Genomic DNA, 21,975 nt, shown 5'->3' on the forward strand with positions numbered 1-21,975 from the left:
ACGCAGTATTCGACCAATAACCGCGCACTGGTTAACTGGCCAATCATAGCACACCTCGCTTTTCAGAGCCATGAGCTTTGTAAAAAATCTGCGCGTTTCAGAGAGGCGGGGCAAAGAGGAGATACAAACATGCACGGTATGTGGAAAATACAGCGTTTTTGAAGCTTAAATCGTGTTTACACATTGCATTATTTTCAATTTCATTTTAGCCGCGTCATATGACCCCTTTAAGTTTGTTTGAAATGAAAAGCTCAGATTTGAAAGTTAGTTTTCTTGTAGAAGTTTGTTTCTTGGATTGATGAAAATTGAAAAGTTTGTTGCAATTATTGACTGATTTATGTTCAGAGGGAATACACGATGACAGTTATTGAAGAATTACATGATTTAATTGAATGCTTGCAGTTGAATAACTGAGTGTGATATCCAAATCTGTTCATTCTGTTTAATGTAAAATCTATTAAAATGATATATATCAGACAATCATTCAGACATTTTTATGATTCGACCTTTACCTTCACAAGCAGCAATGAAACATTAACAATACATCTATCACAGGACATAAAATATTCCTAAAATATTATATTAAAAATCATAAAATATTATAAAATAATTATGCAAACAAATTGGACAACGCAAAAAATATATTTATTTAAAATATTATCTTTTTTATAATATTTCTTATACAGATTTCTCTATTTCTTGTATACCATGGTACGTAAACAAGTGGGCGTGGCTAACTCAGGTGTGACAAAGACACGTGGAGATAGATGAACACATAAGAGAACCTACAGACGATCCCAAAACATTTACATTTAGTCATTTAGCAAACGCTTTTATCCAAAACAACTTACAAATGAGGTAAAAAATGGAAGCAATTAGTAAAACACAAGGACAACAATGCATAAGTGCAATAAAACTGGTCCCAGTTAGCCAACCACCATTATACCTAAAAATTCTTCAAACATGCAGTGGACTACCAGTACAACTGATAAAATGTATGTATAATTTATACAAGTTTTATACTTATTATTCAGACACTTTGACCTGACCATGTTGTGCTTAAGTGATTTTCTTTAATTGCTAATGCAACCTTTTTACACCACAGACTTAAGAAAAATAAGCATAGTTTAGTAATTGTAATTTGGATAAAAGCGTCTGCCAAATGCATAAACGTAATTGGACAGCTATTCAACTTAATCCATTACATACATTTCTATCAAAGTTGTCTGACATTATCAAGATGAATTTGTTCTGACACAGTATAACTCTGAGTTCTGTTCATATTTTATTACCATTTTCTGTAATAATGTGAGAAATGTTGAAGGTGTCTGAATAAATTTTGGTCTGACTATACAGTATATATACACATCTAAATTGTGGTACGTAATGTTACCTTGAAATTTTACAGGTTTTGGTCACACTGCCCCACTCCTCGTTTAAAGTGGCATGCATGAGGGTATAAATTAGGTATAATTCATTTGACAAAACACATTTTAAACGATCAAAAACTTACAAAAAACATTTCCCCTCCATCCATAGAGACTGACAGGATCATTTGATTGTGACCCCACAAGTCCTCCACACGTGTTTGTAGTGCAGGAGGCATTTTCAGTGACGTTCTCTGCACTCTTCTAAGGCACTCAGTGAAGTACAGGCGGGTCCAGGTGCCGGTACATCTGAGCAGCGGGAGGTCATGAAAAAGCTTTCTTCATCCTCCGGTTCTGCTCACTGTGGGAAACAAGCAATATGCCATTTTCATTCACAGCCACCAGACCATAAACAAGGCCATTAGCGATTTCAACTGGCCCAGACTATTAACTACACCACAGAACAGATACTGTCCATCACTTGTCAGCCCATGTGTATGTTAAAATATTCGAGACATAAACTTGGACATTTAACACCAACTGATGACATCATTTGTTTCATGCATGAAATCAGTTCTCAAGTTGCATTCTCTAATGATGTGTTCACACCAAATGCAAATTAAGCGATTTGCACGAGTAAAGTACATACAAAATCAATGCAAAGACGCGTGTAGACGTGAACTCGCAGCAGGCGGTGCGAATTCGCGTCATGGGAGGCGCATCTGCCAGGCGGCTCCAGTCTCGTTGCGAAATGGCTGACATGGATTTTGTTGAGAGGGTAGCTGCGCTTTATGTGCTATGGAATGCTGAAAAATGGCGTAGACTCGTTCGGCGAATAAGCTCAATTTGCCGGCTTTAGCTATCTTGTAGTCTCAATATGTATATATGTATATAGCTACAGACTGTTTTTTTACAATTTACCAGATTGTCCGACCTCCTCACCCACTTTCTTCCAAGCAAGATCCTTTTCATTCCTGTTTCGCTAAAAGTAAGATGTATCGTACAGCTCCGGTTATCCACATACAGCGACGATGATTTTGTCCTCCATTGTTGTTTCGGATTTCTGCCTCCGCTCGCTACGTCGTAATCACATCACTACTAGAGCAAGCTCCTGATTGGTTAACGCGGCGTGAATATTCGCCAAAGTTCCGATTTTTCAACTCTCGCGAATCACGCGTTACGAGCGTCAAACGCTCAATTCACGCCGCCTCATTCGCGCGAATCGCGCCGCAGGATGTCCTATCGTGTCTTTGCATTGACTTAACATGTAAATCACTCGCGCTTAACGCTTCATTCGCGTCTGGTGGGAACGCAGCATTATAAAGAGCGTGGAACGCGATTGTTCGCGTTTGGTGTGAACCCAGCATAAGAGCAGCGTGTGTTTCTTTCAGTCGAACTCTTCAGCTCAGAGAACACCCAGGATCTGATCACTCTTGCATGAGGAAGAGAGTTCAAGGGTCATTGATGTCCATGGCAAGCTCAGCAGTTATAATGAGCACTCTCTTACTCTCTCTTCCGAGCAGTTCATCGAGGTTTTAGCGCGCGCTTGCGCTCTCCGCAGAAAACAAATCCAGCTTATTACCCAAATAAGTATCTTTTCTTGCACCTTGTCTCCACCGCTACATGTAAATTTCACCCTTTACTTAAACAGAAAACCACGTATCCTTGTATTCCCCGAACGGTGTCGGACAGCTCAGCATGTACAAATGCGAGCCCTTTCTCGCCACTTAATTCCGGACGGATAAGCGGCCTCGCGCATGCAAAATTATTCAAACTCAGATAATTAGCCGGAGAAACAATCAGCCGTGTGAATAATAATCCGAGACGGTGCACATTATAACTTTCCTGCATGAGAATAAGACGGATGTAGCTACCCCGGGAACGAGCTGATCAAATAAACCTCGGCAAAATGTGCCCCGAATGAAATGAGTCAATCATTTTAATGTGAGAGAGAAGCCCTGCGGAGAACAAATAAGCAATCACCGCATCGCGCCGGGCGGGCAATTCAACCTGCTGCACAATTAGGCAGGGTCACATTCGGCTAGGGCCGCGAGTGCTCCGTGTGCTAATGAGCTCTCGGCGTGTCAGGGGACGGAGGGAAGAAGACAGACAGTTGCGGCTGGACGCGGGGTTCGAGAGAGCCCACGAGCGCAGCACTTGCGGTGTTGGATTTAGCGCTTCATTAATAGTCGAGCTGATGAAGATGAAAGGGACGGAGCGACGCGTCACCGAGGGTGAAGTCTGCGGGCAACAGGCTGACAGACAGCTGGTAATAAGGGCAGTTAGCAACAGACAAACACCCAGGTGCGGTATCGTCACAGCGCGAGGAGGGTGAACAGGCCCCGTGGCGCAGGCTTTCAAAGCAAAGTCAAAGTTATTAAGCATTCAATCATATAAAAGGGAGAGGAAGGCGTGAAAGGTTGCGGACCAAAGCACTTTTGCTCCAGTGCATTAAGAGGCTATGCAGCGGCGTGAAAAGAAATAGATTGCCTTCCCGGAAGATGGCAGCTTTCTCCAATCCCCCGCCTCTTTTTCTCTTTAATAACTGCAATCTGCTGTGAAAATCTGATCCCAAGTACCATTTACGCTGCACCCAGATAACTTCTGCTTGGGAAAGCGTACAATATGAATATTTCATTCCCTGATATCCAAATAAACACGGCAGGCATTCCATCCATCAGAGGACGTCGCGGGTGAAGCGGAAAGCCAAAATCGCTAATGAATAGCGAGGTTTAGAGAGGAAAACGTGTCTTGTAAATGTACATTTTAACATGTTCGTTCACGCTTAAAAATTGGCTGTAGTGCTGCGACAAACTTTTGAAAGATCTTGATCAAGGCCAGCCAATAAAACATGACCACGTTTACCTTCCTTCACTGTGGTATAAACTCAGCCATCCATTTTTGATGGAGCTACTGAGGCTATTCTAAGTTATTTATCACAACAAATCACTAATGGCTGGATCTAGCGTTACCGTTACTTACCTGCCCATCCTCACACAGGTTGCTCTGTATTGGCCTGTATGCGAGATCTCGGGAGAGATTTCATAATGACTTGAAAGCTGGGTTCTCCATGCATGCAGAATGAAGCCTGTACGTCATAAATAAACCAAGAGCATTTACACTGCTATCTATTTATTTGTATTTACTCTATCTGAGAGTCCTGAAGATACTGTATGTCTGAAGAAACGAGCTGTTTGTCCTCTACTGCAGTGGTTCTCAAACTGGGGGCCGTGGCCTCCTGGGGGGCCCCAAGATGGTTCCAGGGGGGCCACAGATTTTGTGGCATTTTAGAAATATAGATATTTATCATAAATTTTGTGCAATCAAACATCAGAAAAACGACACCACCAACCAAAAGAATTAATGCTTTAGCATTGTTTAACTGAATATTTTCTTGGTTTAATTAAAATTTTAAGTTTAAGATTATAAGTCTTTATTTGCAATGCACTCTACACAAACGGGGCCTTACAACAAAAAAGTTTGAGAACCACTGCGCTACTGGTTTCACATCTAGTCATAAAAGTGTGCAGACGCAGGGACAGTTCACTTAAAAATGAAAGTTTATCATCATTTATTTACCTTTATGTTGTTCCTGAACTGATATCCTGGCCTTTAAATATAATGAAAATGTGTGTTTTATTATATTATGCGTAAGTCATGTGTGAAAAACAGATTTCTTGTACAGCTGCTTTGATGCAATGCAAACGTGAAAGTACTTATAAAATTACACTGGAATGTATTAAATGGATTCCAAAAATAGATTGTTGACATCATTTCCTGTTATTAAGACCACTGGGATTTGGATGTCATGTAACGTTCTTACAAAATTTCACCTTTTTATTGCAAAAATTAAGTCTTTTAAGTGTTGTTTTTATAGTTGCCAGTGGCAGCATTTTGAATCATTTTCACAAAACTTTATTGATTTTATGAATATATGAACATAAAATATGTCACACAGCGTCTGACGCTATTCTATCTCAAATATTATATTCGTTTGTTATTTTGTAATCTCTCTAATGTATAAAGAAAATCGTGAACAAAAAGCTGAGAAAATGGAGTTTTTGTAAAAACCTTTGTCCAGGTCTGATTCAGAACAATGATCAAAACAATGAGTACTCATTCAGAAGATCCCTTACCGTAGTAAAAAGGTGGATTGACAGAAATGTTTCTCCATGGTAAGGATGCTTTGTTGCCTAAAAGACAGATATTTCTGTAATGGTGGGGAAAGACTTAAGTCATGCTGAATTTGAACAACATGAGGGTAAATGATGACTGAATGATAACTTTTGAGTTTAATTTTTTTTATACATTCCTTGGGTCACACTTTATTTTAAGGTCCAATTCTCGCTATTAACAAACCATTAACTACGACTCAATAAACTCCTAATTGATGACTAGTTAGTGAGGTAGTTGTTAGGTTTAGACATTGGGTAGGATTAGGGATGTAGAATATGGTCAAACAGAATATGTGCTTTATAAACAGCCAATATGCTAATAATAGGCATGCTATAAGCAACTAGTTAATAGTGAGAATTGGTCCCCATACTAAAGTGTTATCGTTCCTTGCAGTATCACTTAAGTATCATAGTCCATTTGCTATCCAGTAGTGTCCGGTACAATTAAATACTTTGGTGTCCCTTCAACCTTTTTCCATCTAAAACGTCCTTGAGAAGGTCACCGTCTCTCATGTTCTTTTCATTCATCAATAATGAAATAAGGTGCCACATGGAACAGGTTCTGGACCTTGAGAACAAACAGGGAGGAAAATGGATTCGACCCAGCTGGACAGGCTCATCAATGCGGTCAACACCGCCTGAATGATTGGGTTCAGACCGGCAGGTCCAACCCTTGGGCCTCCACCGTGGCGAAAGTTCTCCAATCATCTCTAAACTTTTCCTTTCCAATTTCACAAGTGTGAATCAGATCAGACCCTATTACAGAAGATAAGCCTTTACCTACAGAGCTGGATCCATCTCCACAGCGAGGGAACAGACACTCCAGAATGAGATGGCTAATGGTGACAGACCTGGGCTCTGGTTATAGGACACCTTTTCTCTGCATCTGATAGAAATACCAATCTAATCACAACATAGACCGTCTGCCCGATTCTATGCACGACAGTATAGGATAACAGAGAACAGGAGGAAAAGAGAAAAATAATGAAAAGGTAGAGACAGGGAGATGTGTAATAAGAACTGACCGGCCTTCAGAAGGAAGTATGAGAGGAGAAGAAAGACCCGGCTGGACGGTGATTTGAGACAAGGCCTGCATATAAGATGTGTTTACATGGATAGCGAAGCCTCTTAGCAACAGACGTGAATGCAAATATCAATCAAAGTGATAAATAACAACTGTAGGCAGAGTCTAGTGTTTAAAGCAACAGAACGGAACAGGCTACAAAAAGAAATCAAATAAAATATCAGCCTAAATATTATTTATGAAATTAAAACTAAATTAGAAATGTTGCATCATCAAATTTTTTTAGTTAAGGCACTAAAATTGACTGAAAAAAAAAACTTAGACTGAAATAAACTTATATAGATGTTTCAGCGGCAACAACAAAATGTCATGTGGCCCAAACTTAACTTCCAGTAGACCTCCACAAAGAATGAATAACTGTTGAGCAGTTTTTACTTCATTTAATACAACTAATATACAATAAAATATGATTATAAATTAATATTAATGTATTAATTGTTTTATTATAACCAAACACAGACTGGAAGTTAACTTCGGGGCCAGGCACGTCCGTCCAATGAAACCGTCTATAGCGTTATAAAACTATATAAAAACACTAAATAATAAATTGACAAAAACTATATAAAAAAAATACAAAATACAAAAATAAAAGCTTTTTCTAAATATTATTACAATTACAATAAAACTAAAAAACACAACCTACAAAACAACCAGAAAACAAAACTATAATACTTATTCTATGAACTTAAAAAAACAACTAAATAAAAAACATGATTACTAAAGCACTTTATTTAAAGAAGACGCCAAATTGCTAATTAATAATCAGCATTTATATATTTATTCTTTTTTATCATATATTTAACACTAGTTTAACACTAGAGATTAGGGCCCGGTTTCACAGAATAGGCTGAAGGCTAGTCCCAGACTAAAATGAATGTGTGACCTGATTTAACTGAATATAACTTGCCCTGAAATATCTTAAATTATATCAGTGCCATTGTTTTAATGCACACCAGAAATGTATTCTTCGAAGGCATTTTTATAAAAGCGACATAAATATCTTAATTCAACTAAGGCATAGTCCTGGCTTAAGATAAGTGTCTGTGAAACTGGGTTTAGACACCCACGGATGTTTAGACACTGTGATGGAGTAAAGTTACACATCTGTGTGCCGGAGTATGTTTCGAGACTCTTTACAATAGTCTGTGCTGTGTTACCTTTAGTCTTTCTGCCTCCATTCTCTCATAATCCAGCTCGGCTCTTAGTCTCCTGATCTCTCCCTGCAGACCTTTCACGTTCTCCTGAAGGTGACTGCACACAGGCAAGGACAAACGTTACAGCCTGATCCCATTTCTCACTTCATATTACAGTATGCACACTTCCTGTTCCCGTTACCCCAAATCCATGTTTGTACACACATCAAGCTGAGAGGAACGAGCTTTGGACAGGGGGAGCAGGGCTTACTCTCTCTCAGCTGTCAGGTGCATGATGGTCCGGCTCTGGTCTTTGATCTGGAGTGCCAGTTTCTCATTAGTGTGCCTGGAGAGGAGCAGGGGTAGAGATAATGGGCAGCAGTGAGGAAGCTGCGAGCTGCTGTCACAATGAGCCATGATGCTGAATGATAATGATACAGAGCTTCTGTCAGGATGCAAAAGTTCTTTCACCTCAGACACTTTCTATACTTCTGAAACTTGCAGTGGTTTGATTAACTGCTCGATGTGATATAACTATACAAAAATCGCATTTGAAATGAAAAGCTAATTTGAGTTAGTCTAGTCAGCCGGTCAGTATCCAAAATAAACCCTGAAAGATCTCACAACTCTGTCCAATTAAAAATACACATTTATATGAATAATAATGATAATAATACATTTATTTGAACTTGATTTACATATAAGACATATATTGCTTAAAGTATTAGACAGCATTACTGCAAATTATTTTGAGATATTTTTACTTGAAAACAGATGCAGATATTTTATTTACTATGATTAAATGACTAAATGATTCAATTATTTTATTACTATGATTCAATTATTACCACCTTGACAAAAAATAAATTGTTAATCAAAACATGAAAAGTCATTAATAAATTACTTAATAAATACCTGTTTGTGAGCGAAATTAGTTAATATTTTGACCTTATTTAGTGAAATTAGTGAAAACATTTACACTTCTTTACACTTTACAAAATGGAATTTTGCACTTCCAAGCGCTGATGTCACAGTGATAACTTCCAATCTCATTGGTTCTCGCATGTTTCGTGATTAGCTGTAACATATTTCCATATTGGCGCGAACTTTTGCTATAACATGGCTTAACAGTTATATCATACCGAAGTACTTTTTAGTCATTTGATTTTATTACATAAAAAAAGGAAACGGAAGCTCTTTTGTCGTCTTACGTTTGCTCCTTTAGCCACTGGTTAACATTGGTTACGACCAGCTCACTTTCCCTGTGAAGACGAGAGCTGTCACACCGGGCGTCTCCTAAACACTTCCGTAAAACGTCCACCTCACACACAGCGGCATTGTACTTCTGATCTACAGCATCCATCTGCGAATACATATCCTCAACCTGAATACAAAAAAGACGCATGCTAACACACCTACACCAGAATAATGTCAATGTTGAGAGACTCTGACTGACCTGAGCTACTTTGGCATGATAGTTCTCTCTGAGAGAGGCCATCTCCATCTTTAGCATGATCACCTCCTTCTCTCTGGACTGCAGGGCTGTCATCTGCTGCTGTGCCCACTGCTGCGAGCGTGCCAGCTGGGTGTGCAGCTCGACCAGTCGCCCCTCACACGCCCGCGCCTGACGGGAAGGACAGAGAGGCTGTTACTTATTAAAGAAGAACACTGAAGAAATACATTTTTTCTTTGTCTGGTTTCCCCCAACAAAAATATATCAAACCAAGAGAAATAACATGTATAAAACAATAAGATCTGCTTTTTTTCCCAGATAATACATTTTGAATTTAAATTATTTTTCTTACCCAATTCACAAATCATTTTTTCATGCTTTGCTCATAAAACTCAAAATAAAATATTTGATTACGTTTAAAACAATCTTCCAAGGAGGAACGAAAAAACATTTCATTCAAGACATTTTCTCTGAAGACGGGTCTTTATATCTAATAAGAGAATACACTTATCTAGCTTGAAGGATGTGAGCCATTTGTATGTTAAATTTTCCAAACAGTGTAACCATTCAGTTGCTTTATAACTATTGTTATGTGGGGTTTTTTGTCTGAATGGTCCGAGGGTTGAGTTCAGGCTCAGAGTTTGAGGAGGGATTTCTGTGGAGAATAGACAATTTTGCTCATTGTGGAGAGAAGAAAGTATTTTTCTTTTGAAGCTGCTGCTATTCAGAAATGACACTTATCAACTTTTGGTTGTGGAGGCTGACATTCAACATTCTCTGCTGAAGAAAAAAATACAACCCTGCTCAAAACACAATAGGAAATTGTATAGATTTAATTTAATGGTTACAATGGGAATTGTACTGGTTTTATGAAAACTATAATCCCTGCTGAAAAAAGCCATAGAAACCACTAAAGAAGTTGTAATGGTTTAAATGGTGTCTATTGGTGTGTGATGGATTCTATTGGTGGGATGTTAAATCATATTGGAATAATGCCCAAAACACACTACAAAAAGGAATTTTGTAATGGTTTTAATGGAAAAAGTTATTGGGTTGTAAGGGTATTCTAATGCAAACCATTATAATTTCTGTGATGGTTTCTATTAGGTTTCTATGTTTTTTTTCAGCAGGGACATTAAAAAAGTTGTAATGGTTTTAAAAGGATTTGTATTGGTTTTAATGGAAACTATAATGCTTCTACTGGTATGTGATGGAATCTATTGGTGGGATGTTTAATTCTACTGGAATAATGCCCAAAACACACTAGAAAAATGAGTTTTGTAATGGTTTTAATGGAAAAAGCTAATGGTTTGTAGTGGTATTTTAATGGAAACCAATAGAATTCCTGTAATGGTTTCTATTGGGTTTCTATAGGTTTTTTCAGCAGGGATGTCTGCTGAAAAAAATCATAGAAACCACTAAGGAAGTTGTAATGGTTTTATAGGGATTTGTATTGGTTTTAATGGAAACTGTAATGGTTCTACTGGTATGTGATGGATTCTATTGGGGCGAGGTTAAATCCTACTGGAATAATGCCCAAAACACACTACAAAAAGGCATTTTGTAATGGTTTTAATATAAAAAGCTAATGGTTCATAATGGTATTTTATTGTAAACCATTAGAATTTCTGTAATGGTTTCTGTTGGGGTTCTATTGTTTTTTTTCAGCAGGGATGGATTCTGTTGGAGGATGTTATCTGGGAGATGGAAACCAACGGAACGCCATTAAATCCTATTGGAATAATGCCCAAAACATAAAAAGGAATTTATGAATGGTTTTAATAGAAAAGGCTAATGGTTCATTATGGTATTTTATTGGAAACCATTGTTTCAGGTGAAATACTTGTTCAGGATTTACGCAATTAATCACATCTAGAATAAAAGTTTGTGTTTACATAATATATGTTTGTGCACTGTGCACATTTATTTTGTATTTAAAAACACATTCATGTATATATTTGGGAAATATTTGCATGCATATATTAATATTTAGATATTTTCAAAATGATATATAAACATTTATTCATTTGATATTTTTCTTAAATGTGACCCTGGATCACAAAACCAGTCTTGAGTTGCAAATAACGTCCTAACCTAACAAACCATATATGAGCTTATTTATTCAGCTTTCAGTTGATGTAAAAATCGCAATTTTGAAAAATTGACCCTTGCGACTGGTTTTGTTGTCCAGGGTCACAAATATGCACATATAAGTTTGTAAATACAAAATAAATATGCACAGTGCACAGACATATATTATGTAAACACAAACATTTATTCAATATGTGATTAATCGCGATTAATCCTGAACATTGTTTCAGGTTTTGTTTCAAAATGGACACTTTTAAATTGAATACCACCATTATTGTCTATTGTCTATTGATAAGTTTCCCATTTTTATCTACTTACGCTACAAAATGCAATTATAACAATGGTGACTTGACAAGTAAAGGTGCCAAAACGCCACCTGACCAATGAGAACCAACCTGGACCAACATGTTCAATAATCTCACAAATTCTGACTCGCTGTCTAGTTTAAATCTACATCCCTGAACTAATTACTATTACATTTTCTTCTGATGAGATAAATCCATACAACCACTCAGGTTTGTAGATTTAGAGTACATGAGAATTCATCTTAAATTAAGCTAGTTTCATGACTAGCAATGTTGTCAGTGTGCAAGATGGAGGAGCACAATGACCTTTACCCAGCACACACACACATTGCAAAGGAGAGGCAATAAAAGCCAAGCAAGAAAAGACAATTAAAATGCTATGTGTGTGTGTGTGTGTGTGTGTGTGTGTGTGTAAGCGGGTTATGAGTTGGTCTCACACACCTGTGCAGCTTTATATCTACTCTTATCCCTCTGTGATAACACACACACACTTATATGAGATTCTCAACTCATCAGTTTCTTCAATTCACACCTAGATTTATAGATGGAGGCTGGAGTATATTTGCAAACGTGCACACGCTCACTATAATCACAGCATTTCTCCCAACACAAACACACACTCCATATGAATACACAACCTTATGCAACCATAATTATGTGCGAGGCAGACAAACAAACACACGTGCAGATATGATAGCCCCCTTTGTACTTGTGGCTGTCTGCCCCCTCTCTCCTGCACGCTGCGTTCCACACGACTGGCAAGAATCATTACTGGCCTTCCTCTGATAGCGCAGAAGCACCAACAGCAATTATTTTTAAAAGCCAGAGCTGAAAAAAGACAAGCGATGCACAACACACACACGCATAATCATTATTTCTGCCGTCCAGCCCGTGGGAGAATGTGTGTGTATGTGGACATTAGGGCCTGGGCAGCAGAGGCACTTTATATTTTATTTTTATTGTTATCCGGTGAAGTTCGCTGACCACAAACTGACACAAACTGGTTATCCAAAACCAATTAAGGGGGCCAGACTTACCCTACACTGACAGCGTTTAAAAATGAGAGCGAAAGAGCAGTTTAAATAACTAAATAAATAACCTGGTGCTGGAGCTACTTACAACTTACATTCTCCACTACAGCTCTGGAGTTTTGGAGGACACCGTGTCAGAAGCTTTGCCAAGTTTCCCTCTTCGGGAAGTTCGCCCGAAAATATAAATTATATGATATCATTATTTATTATAGTCACCCTCATGTCATTCCAAACCTATATGTAGGGTTGGGCGATGTCTACCAAATTGGCATCGGACGATGCCTACAGTGAAACATCGTGATGGACGATGACATCGGGGGGCGGGCCGGGGTTTGGGTATATCAGTTTGCTAGATGGCCATCTGGCAAAACATTAAAAACAATTATATCAGTGCTCCAGACTGCCACCAGTTTTCAAGACAGCAATGTTTTTTTTTCACAAGTACTCGCACATGTACGACCTGCAAATTTGGAATTTCTTCCGGTTGCTATTTCATGTGGAAAGACGAGTAGATCGTGAGCCCACCAGTGTAGGCTGTGTGTGTGTGTGAAGTCAACTGCGCGGGTCACGCGGCACTGATGTTTCCCGCTGCCATTGCGGACGCACAGTTCAGGTCGTCATTGACAAGTTTACACACACACAACGTGAGCGCATTACTACGATTCACTGTTTGCGTTCACTTTCTACGTCCGTCTCCGTCGCGCACACACACGCATCGCGCAGCTTCCAAATCATACTCAACTGCGGATAAGCATGAATGGACGAGCTCGACACATGCGCAGAATGTCATACTCAGCTGTCAACATTTGTCTTGGGAATGTGCTGTACGCGGACGGGACGTGCGGACGACCGCGGACCCTCCTGATGACGAAAATTGCGTCATGCAGGGGAATCACGATGCCGGTCCAACATCGTGATGGCTGTCAGCCATCGGCGATGGACGATGTCGTCGTCTATCGGCCCAACCCTACCTATATGACTTTATTCTGTGAAACACAAAAGAAGATATTTCGAGAAAAGTCTCAGTGGTTTTGTGGCCATACAATTGAAGTCATTGGAGGCCGGTGCTGTTTGGTTAGCAATGCTTTTCAAAACATCTTCTTTTCGGAAGGAGAAACATTTTCTAGGACATGCTCCTGGGACCAACATGACGGTTTGGTGGTCTTGATCTACATCTACATTAAATTAAGCAGCACAGCAGATCGCCTCAATAGTGTTAGTCGTACCTCCTCTTGAGAGCATCTGCTGTCACTGTGAACTTTCTGTAGATCTGCACTCAGCTGTCTGACTCTCTCTTCTTGAGCTGCTCTCTCATCTGTCAGCTGGAGCAGACACTGCTGGAGACGAACCGGCTCGCTCCTCTGGGCCGCCACCTCACGACTGCACTCAGCCAGCTGGGACACACAGAACGGGTAGATTAAACTGTGACTCAATAAATGTTCCGCCCCTGTACCAAAACCTAGTATGCCATCTCCGTAGGCAGCATTTTAAGGCACTACAGGTGAACTTTTGGAAGCGAGGCCTATTGTAAAAGACAGGACAACCTGTAAATATGTCATGTGACCCAGGACCACTAAGCCAGTCATAAGGGTAAATTTTTCGAAACTGAGATTTATACATCATCTGAAAGCTGCATAAATAAGCTTTCCATTGATGTATGGTTTATTGGGATAGGACAATATTTGTCCGATATACACCTATTAGAAAATCTGCAATGTGAGGGAGCAAAAAATAGAAATATTGATTTAAAGGCGCAGTTCTTGAATAACAGCGGCCACTAGTGTTGTATTATAGATTTGCCACGAATCGCTCAGTCCAAACACGACGGTGGCCACCACAGTACAAAAAGATGTTGACGCAGGGAAGAGATTTTGCGGGCATTAGAAAGACTGTAAAAAGAGCTATAACTTATGTATTACATAAAATAAAAGATTTGTGGATTTTAAGTTTAATAAGAAGGATAAAAGTCAGACAGGAGCTAGGACCTGTGTTAATATTATAAAGACTTTCCAGCAGAGACGCGTTAAGACCCGCGGTACTAAGGCTTTTAGCAGAGATACTCACAGATATCTATGGAGATACTTTCCAGCAGAGAGACGTTGGAGAGAAAGATCGTCTCAAAATCACCCCCGAGGAGGATGCTTTGATTCGGATCAGTATGTGAGTAACATACCAAGATATGTTGTTGTGTAATATTAGCTGTGTGACGGAGCAGTTTTGAGCGTCATTGTTTATCTGGAACCGCTTGTATATTGTACTCGTCGAGATACTGGAGAGAGAGAGCGAGAGCACGTTGGAGATGAAACTGGAGAGAGAGCGAGAGCGCGTTTACTCTTTTACTCAATGATAATAAACTTTCAGTTAATCCGCGGGTCACATGCGTTCCGAACCATAGAGCACGATCCGTACGGATCACGGATCATCCCGCGATCCGTTTCACCACGATACCGCAGCGGAGAGGAAGAGGAAACGCGCGTTGTAGAGTTGTTTGTCCGTTTAGGGCTGCTGTACAAAACATGGCGGTGAATTCAATGTATGCAGGCCCGCTCTGTATGTAGATATAAATAGCTTATTCTAAGGTATTACAAACTTAATGGTTCGTTACGTAAGGTCTTTATACACCTCTGAAGAAATAGTTTTGTATATTATATTGCATTTCCGTCAATACATCCTCCTAAAAACGCCGTATTGTTCCTTAAACAAAAATAAAGTTGTTACGGTAGCAAGCTTACAAAATATCTTCATGGAACATAATATTTCCTATATACTGTATATATATATATATATATATATATACGGATTTACTATTAATAAGTATATAAATTATTATTTTTCTTTCATTCTGTGAACTACTAACAATATTTCTCCCAAATTAAAATACAAATATTGTTTCTATTTGCATTTATTTGCAGAAATAAAAACTGGAGAATCAGGTCTAAATAACTAAAAATATGCTCTGTATTTTTTCAGTCCTCAAATACTGCAGAGAAAACAAGTTCATATTCACTTTTCAGCAATTCAACAGCAATATGTGTACATTTGTACACACAAGATTTGTATGTGATAACCTCCATTTTTATCACAGTTTTCATGTGTCTTGTCATGCTGTCAGTGTTTCACATTGCTGTTGGATGACTTCGTCACTGAGGTTTGTTTTGTTGAATTGCAACAGACACTGGACTGGGATGACCCCAATACATCTAGAAATGCTGATTACATGAATATTTGAATGGTCTCTTAATGTTATCTTCGGCTGTATATATCTTCAATATCCTTTGTGAATAAGGCAACATGTAATTGATTGCTATATAATTGCTTCCAAATCACATGAGGTTGCACTTTAGTGAGGGTGCTGCCTTAAAAGGAACTCAGTTAGTTTTGTGGCAGAATCATTGTGTATGTATATGTTAGTGAAAGAGATCTTACCAGCTCCATACATTCTTTATGAGATGCCTGCGTTGTACTGAGCTCCAGCTTGAGATCTCTTGCTCTCTGCTCGGCCTTGGCTGCCTCTCGTACCCCCTGCCGTCCCCTCTCTCTCTCCTGCTCCAGTTCCAGCATTAGCTTAGAAACTGTGGCCTGAAGAGCGCTCATCTGAGCCCAAAGCAAGAAACAAATGCATCATCATTAAAGGAATAGTTCACCGAGAAATTTAAATTCTGTCATTATTTACTCCCCATCATGTCATCGAAAACCTGTATGACCTTCTTTCGTCTGCAGAACACAAAAGAAGGTATTTTGAAGCACGTTGGTAACCAATCAACATTGGCCCCCGCTGACTTGCATTGCATGGACACAAAACCACCGAGACATTTCTCAAAATGTCATCTTGTGTGTTCCACAGAAGAAAAAAATCATGCACACGTTTTGATAACAACAACTTGCTTATAGTTCCTAAAGACAGAAAACGACGTTCTTGCAGCTGTGACCAGCTGGTACCCGCTAGAAAGCAAACTATCTACCACATTCATGCACAGTGGCCTTGATGACTATGTACTGTTCTTAAATCCCTGGTTTTATACCTCTTGGTTGCGTTTTTGTGCTTGGGTATCTTTGGTCTCCAGTTGTTTTCTACACCGCTGCAGCTGGATCTGACCGTTCATCTCTTCCTCCTGTAGTCTGTGGGTGGCGCTGTGCAGCTCAGATATGCGTTCCTGAAGTGTGTTCAAAAGCATCTCCTGCTCACTCAGCTACACACATACACACACGCACATTCAAAGAGAAGACAAGACAGACAGTCGGCAATCCCGCAGTCTCTATCAGCGATACAACAGCTCAAAGGATCACAGACAAACCGCCGTTTCACAGATGACATATTCTCTCAGATGGCTGGCTAAATGACAGAGATACTCTTGCATGACAGATATTAAACGGGCATTAAGAAGATTCATTTGAAAGTGCTACTGAGCGGGGAAGTTCTGCGTAAGATCTTCGACAGTGTCTAAAGATAGATGAGTAAATTTCTAACCAGATAAGTAAACTAGCTAAAAATCTCATCTGCACGGAGAGGAATTAAAATCTTATTGCATTCTGATATGCACGCGTAACGATCGTTTAAACTAAATGGTCATTTGAGATGTGCTAAAATGAATTTTTGTCAAGGGAAAATCAAGGGAAACAAATTCATTACGGAGAGTAACGGATAGATCAAGATCAGCTGCTTACACTTCACTGTCAGGGATTAAAGATCCAAATGTAGGGAGTGGAAATTAAAAATGGCTAAAATAATCTTTATTTGACAAAAAAAGGGAAAAACGAAGGCCCAGAGCAGCCAACAGGGTTACAAAATAAAAGATCTGTGAAAGAATAAAAACCAAATCCAAACCCATTCAAAATTATTTTTATATAATTAATTACATCAAATATATTCGAAGAGTTTATTTGCAAAAACAGATAACGCGGTTAAAAAAAATCTAAATCATGTTTTTTAATTGTGAATTCCAGTTAATATCAATCAAACTGCAGTTGGCTTGTTTTGATTAAGCAATAATAACTCAAAAATACAGCTAACTAGCACAATAAAAACATGATAACATAATAAAAATAGGATTTTGGAAAATGTTATCTCAGTTATGAGTTATTAATGAGTTATCTGTTTTTGCAAAAAAACTCTTCTTTATTAAATATATTCATTAAATAGCAATTATTTTAGGTAAAAAGAGTCTAAAACGCACCGAAAATTCTTTCTTCACCAGCACACCCTCATGTCATTCAAACCATGTGACATTTCCCGGTGAAACACCAAGAGTTATTGTAAAATGAAAATGTCAAAGCTGCTATATTTCCAAAGAAATGCATGACTGTCAAGTTCAGATGAAATTCAGCTTGATTTATGAAAAACAACATTTATTATTTTGAGATTTGAACCCAGGTTCCTTTGCAGACTTTCATATATGGTCATATCTAATCTCACAATGCACAAAGTGAGCTAGGACCACCACTGGTGCACCTAAAAAAGTATTCCTGTACGTCTGCTGGTTTTAGCTCTGATCTGAGCTGATCTCTCTATGTCTAGTCTGGTCTCTCTCTGGCACGATGTCTGATCTCAGTCTAGCGGCTTTCATTGCTTGACCAGCTCCTGTGACATCAGGCTTCCACTAAACCACACACACACAAAAATGTGTCTAAAGCACGCACACACGCACACCAAGAGAAACTCTCACACACCGTTCCTGATCAATACAGATCAATACAGCGGATCATGACCTTAAGGAGGGATTTGTGGAGTGCTTTTGTTCAATAATACAGCCGTTTAAAGCCTTGAATCAGACCCAGGGTGATCGCGAAATGTCTCTAACCTTAGTTTGCAGGGCTGAGAAGTTCTCTCTGCTGATGGTCAGCTCTTCCTGGATCTGCTTTTTCTCCTGCTGGAGTCTCGTGACTTCCTGCCGAGCGCTGAGCACTTCCTGTCTGCCGCTGCTAACCTCTGATTGCAAACGCTCCACCAGCCGCCTGCACAGGAGCACGATAATGTTATAAAAATATATATATTTTCAGAATATAACTGTATGAAATGTTATTGGTTCATTTATTTATGGTATTGTATAGAATGACAGAATTGGCTCTACTTTACATGAGCGCTCAGTTACAGCATAGGCACTGGGAGACTGCACGCCATCATACATCTTCCTAAAGATCTCTCGCGAGCACAGCGGACACCGAAGCATGACAACATGGTCAAAACCGTGAGCATGAGAGAGAGGTTAAATCTACTTACAGAAGGAAAGCGTGAATATGTAATGAATGCAACCTAAGCATATTATGGATCGGGACAAAAGAAAATGCAGTTGAGTTCATGGACCGCTTGACCGCGAGTGATGGATCCAACTCAACTACAACAAATCAAACCCACCATCTCAAATCACCTGGAACGGAGTCCCAAGCCTGGATGAAATGCAAACAAGAGCACGACAAGGAAAGAGAAGCCAAGAGTCACGAACAGTACGCCTGGGCGGTTGACTAGGTGCCGTGTCACTTTTTCAGGTGGTGAAGAGCGTGGGGAGATCTGTGAAAGCCTAACGCGGTTCTCTTCCATTTGGCGAGGCGGCGGCGGTAACAGCAAATCGATCTCTGGCGAAATCCCCCAGCACACCCTCGGCGGGAATGATCAATATCCCTAGCAATTAGAATCCCCTATCTGCATGGCTGCGAGGACCTCGGGGTGGCTACATGGCCCACAAACACCCAATTTAGTCCTCAACTTACCACTTAATTACTAAATCCTCAGTAATGCGTATTGGCAGATGGTAAGTTGCGTTGAGAACCTGCGGATGCCTGACTAAACAAGAGACCTTTGGCGAGGTGCTAGATCAGATGCTCTCTCTGGTCCTCTTTCAGCCAGTTAAACATCTGATTTCACACGCTGATCCAGACCCACGGTGCTCTCTCTATCGAGCGTCACACCTTCTCATAGGAGTGCAGAGCGGGGGGTCGTGAAGACAGAAACTCTCTCTCAACCGTCTTGAGAATTTCAGCTTTTGCTTGTCTGAGTAGTGCCAGAACGACAGAGGGCAGACGGTAAGAAATCAATGTCCTTCTACTTACAAATATGGGGACATTTTTATTTACTACAGCAAATGATGTGCATTGAGTATGTAAGTCATCTGTTTTTTTCTGTATCATGGCTTTCAGTCAGAGAATCATGGGAAATGCACAAATCTGACGCATCCAACCGAGCCCTTGTTCCTGGTTTTAATAGTACCGTGAATCCTGAAGCTGCTTCTCATCACTCTCCAGCTTGTCTGTTAATCTCTTGAGTTCTGCCTGGAGTCTCCGCTGAGCTTTCTCTCCTTGTACCACCTCTGCCACACGTTCAGAGAGCTGCTCTTGAGCCACACGCTGACCTCTCTCCAACAGCTGTGACCTCTCCTGATGCCGTGCCAGCTCCTTGGCTAAAACAGACAGACATAAACTGTGATATCTATGCAGATGTACTTCAAGGGTGTCTGAAGATTTTTGGATACAATCTTGCATTCATCTAAAAGGTTAACAATGTTAAAAGTGTTAGGCAAATATATCACTCTACATGTACTGTATATAGTTTGTACATTATGGGTTGACTATCATTAGGTTCTGCAAAATATTGTAGCTTATTCCATAAACGCAACTCACAACAAAAACTCTAAAATGTTATTTTGTACACTATTTGAATGGTCACCTTTAAACATATCTATTTAAATGACTTTCTTATTTTAAGGTATAAATAGATTAACTTTTGTTTTGTGGGTCATATTGTAAAAATAAAAATAGTATAACATAATAATAATAATTTTATAATAATAAATAATAATAGCAATAGCAATAATACAAATAATTGTATAATGATTATTTATTTTAAAACTATTTATATTCATATACTATTTATACTTTAATACTATTTATATATTGTTTATAATAATAATAAAATTACCAACAATAACAATACTAATAATAATAATATTTTATTCGGTTTATAATAATAATAATCATAATTAATAGTAATAAATTAATTATTCTTATTGTCACTATTATTATTTTTAATAACAACAACAACACCAATAATAATAATGATTTATTTATATACTATTTTATACTATTTATATATTGATTATAATAATCGGGGCCTTATTTATAAACGTTGCGTATGCTCAAAACATGCCATGAAAGAGGCGTACGCCACTTCAAACGCAAAAGATGGGATTTATAAAAACAAACTTGACAGAAGAATGTGCGCACCTGCACGCAAACTCTGACTCAAGCGTACGCACATTCTGGTGACAAGGGGAATCGATGACAGAAATGGCGAGTTAGTAAACTCAAGTCAGATTGCGATTATAAGTTTTAATGCCTCACACACATTTCATTTCACTCCATAACATACGTTAGATCCACACTATCATGAAGATTAAATATGCAGTGTTTTTTGTGCTTGTTTTGAGTGATAATTGTTAAATAAACACCTTGTAAAATCCAACTCAAATCTTAAATAAAATTTCAAAAAATCTAAAAAATGTATCAGCGCTGCCTCGCCATCAAATCCAATACGGGACCATGCGTAGCCTACTGTACGCCCTCTTTACTGGTGTGAGTGAAGCAATAATACAGGCAGAATAATTTTAAACTCTGTTTTCTACACACATTTGATTAAATATTTCACTCTTATTAATTGAGTTATACACTCAAGTTACATATAAAAGTTAGACAAAAATATAGATATATTTCTAGTGCACTGGCATGTTGCGCGTTTTAATGTTTTAATAACAGCAAGTAGTGCGAAGTGCATTACTATTCCTCTTAAACTAAATTGCAGAACTCGTGTTCTATATGCATTTAAAATGTCTAGCGAGAACAATGATTAACTGTGCGCACTTTGATATTATTGTGAACACTGCGCAATCCAGTAGTGGAGCGGTCCATTGGCTCATATCTTCCACGTCTCGTCTCGTACCGTCACGTGAATGGAAATATGCATAATGGAAATGATATACAGATGAAATTACGCATAGTTAAACCAGAGCCGTTGAGAGAGAGAGAACGGAAGTTCAACATTTTTGCGTGTCACGTGATTAAATTATGTTTTCTCTATAAATGCCTTATTTCTTTCATTTTTTTATTCATTAATTGACTTTCGTCTTTAAACAGGTTAAAAGTTTGTCACAATCGGTCTGTTTTGCTGCAGCTCCTTGCGTTGCTAGTAACTTCCCGGACCTATTGAGAGCCTCCATGAAACGAAATTGCTGTGAAAAAACTGTTCCATTGGAATCAACGGAGTTGACGCAACTCTCTCTCTCAATGGCTCTTAGTTAAACTAGACGTTTTCAGCTCCATATATGGTTATATCGGGGAGGAGATGGGGTG

At 38.9% G+C, this 21,975-nt stretch overlaps 1 protein-coding gene across 1 annotated transcript in view; it reads right to left on the reverse strand.

Moving 5' to 3' along the window:
- Nucleotides 1-446: 446 nt before the first annotated feature.
- Nucleotides 447-21,975, reverse strand: part of LOC130557484 (rootletin) — an 81,644-nt gene continuing 60,115 nt past the window's right edge. The window contains exons 17-29 of the mRNA XM_057339270.1: nt 19,841-20,030; nt 18,438-18,591; nt 16,662-16,829; nt 16,066-16,233; nt 13,866-14,033; nt 9,216-9,383; nt 8,971-9,143; nt 8,031-8,180; nt 7,784-7,877; nt 6,568-6,632; nt 6,327-6,428; nt 4,350-5,560; nt 447-1,728 (exon numbers count right to left, since the gene is read on the reverse strand). Of these exons, the coding sequence (XP_057195253.1) occupies nt 5,500-5,560; nt 6,327-6,428; nt 6,568-6,632; nt 7,784-7,877; nt 8,031-8,180; nt 8,971-9,143; nt 9,216-9,383; nt 13,866-14,033; nt 16,066-16,233; nt 16,662-16,829; nt 18,438-18,591; nt 19,841-20,030 (1,661 nt within the window). The 3' untranslated portion in view covers nt 447-1,728; nt 4,350-5,499. The remainder of the gene's footprint in view (nt 1,729-4,349; nt 5,561-6,326; nt 6,429-6,567; nt 6,633-7,783; nt 7,878-8,030; nt 8,181-8,970; nt 9,144-9,215; nt 9,384-13,865; nt 14,034-16,065; nt 16,234-16,661; nt 16,830-18,437; nt 18,592-19,840; nt 20,031-21,975) is intronic.

The sequence above is a fragment of the Triplophysa rosa genome, linkage group LG1 (genome assembly GCF_024868665.1).
Source record: "Triplophysa rosa linkage group LG1, Trosa_1v2, whole genome shotgun sequence".
NCBI lineage: Eukaryota > Metazoa > Chordata > Actinopteri > Cypriniformes > Nemacheilidae > Triplophysa > Triplophysa rosa.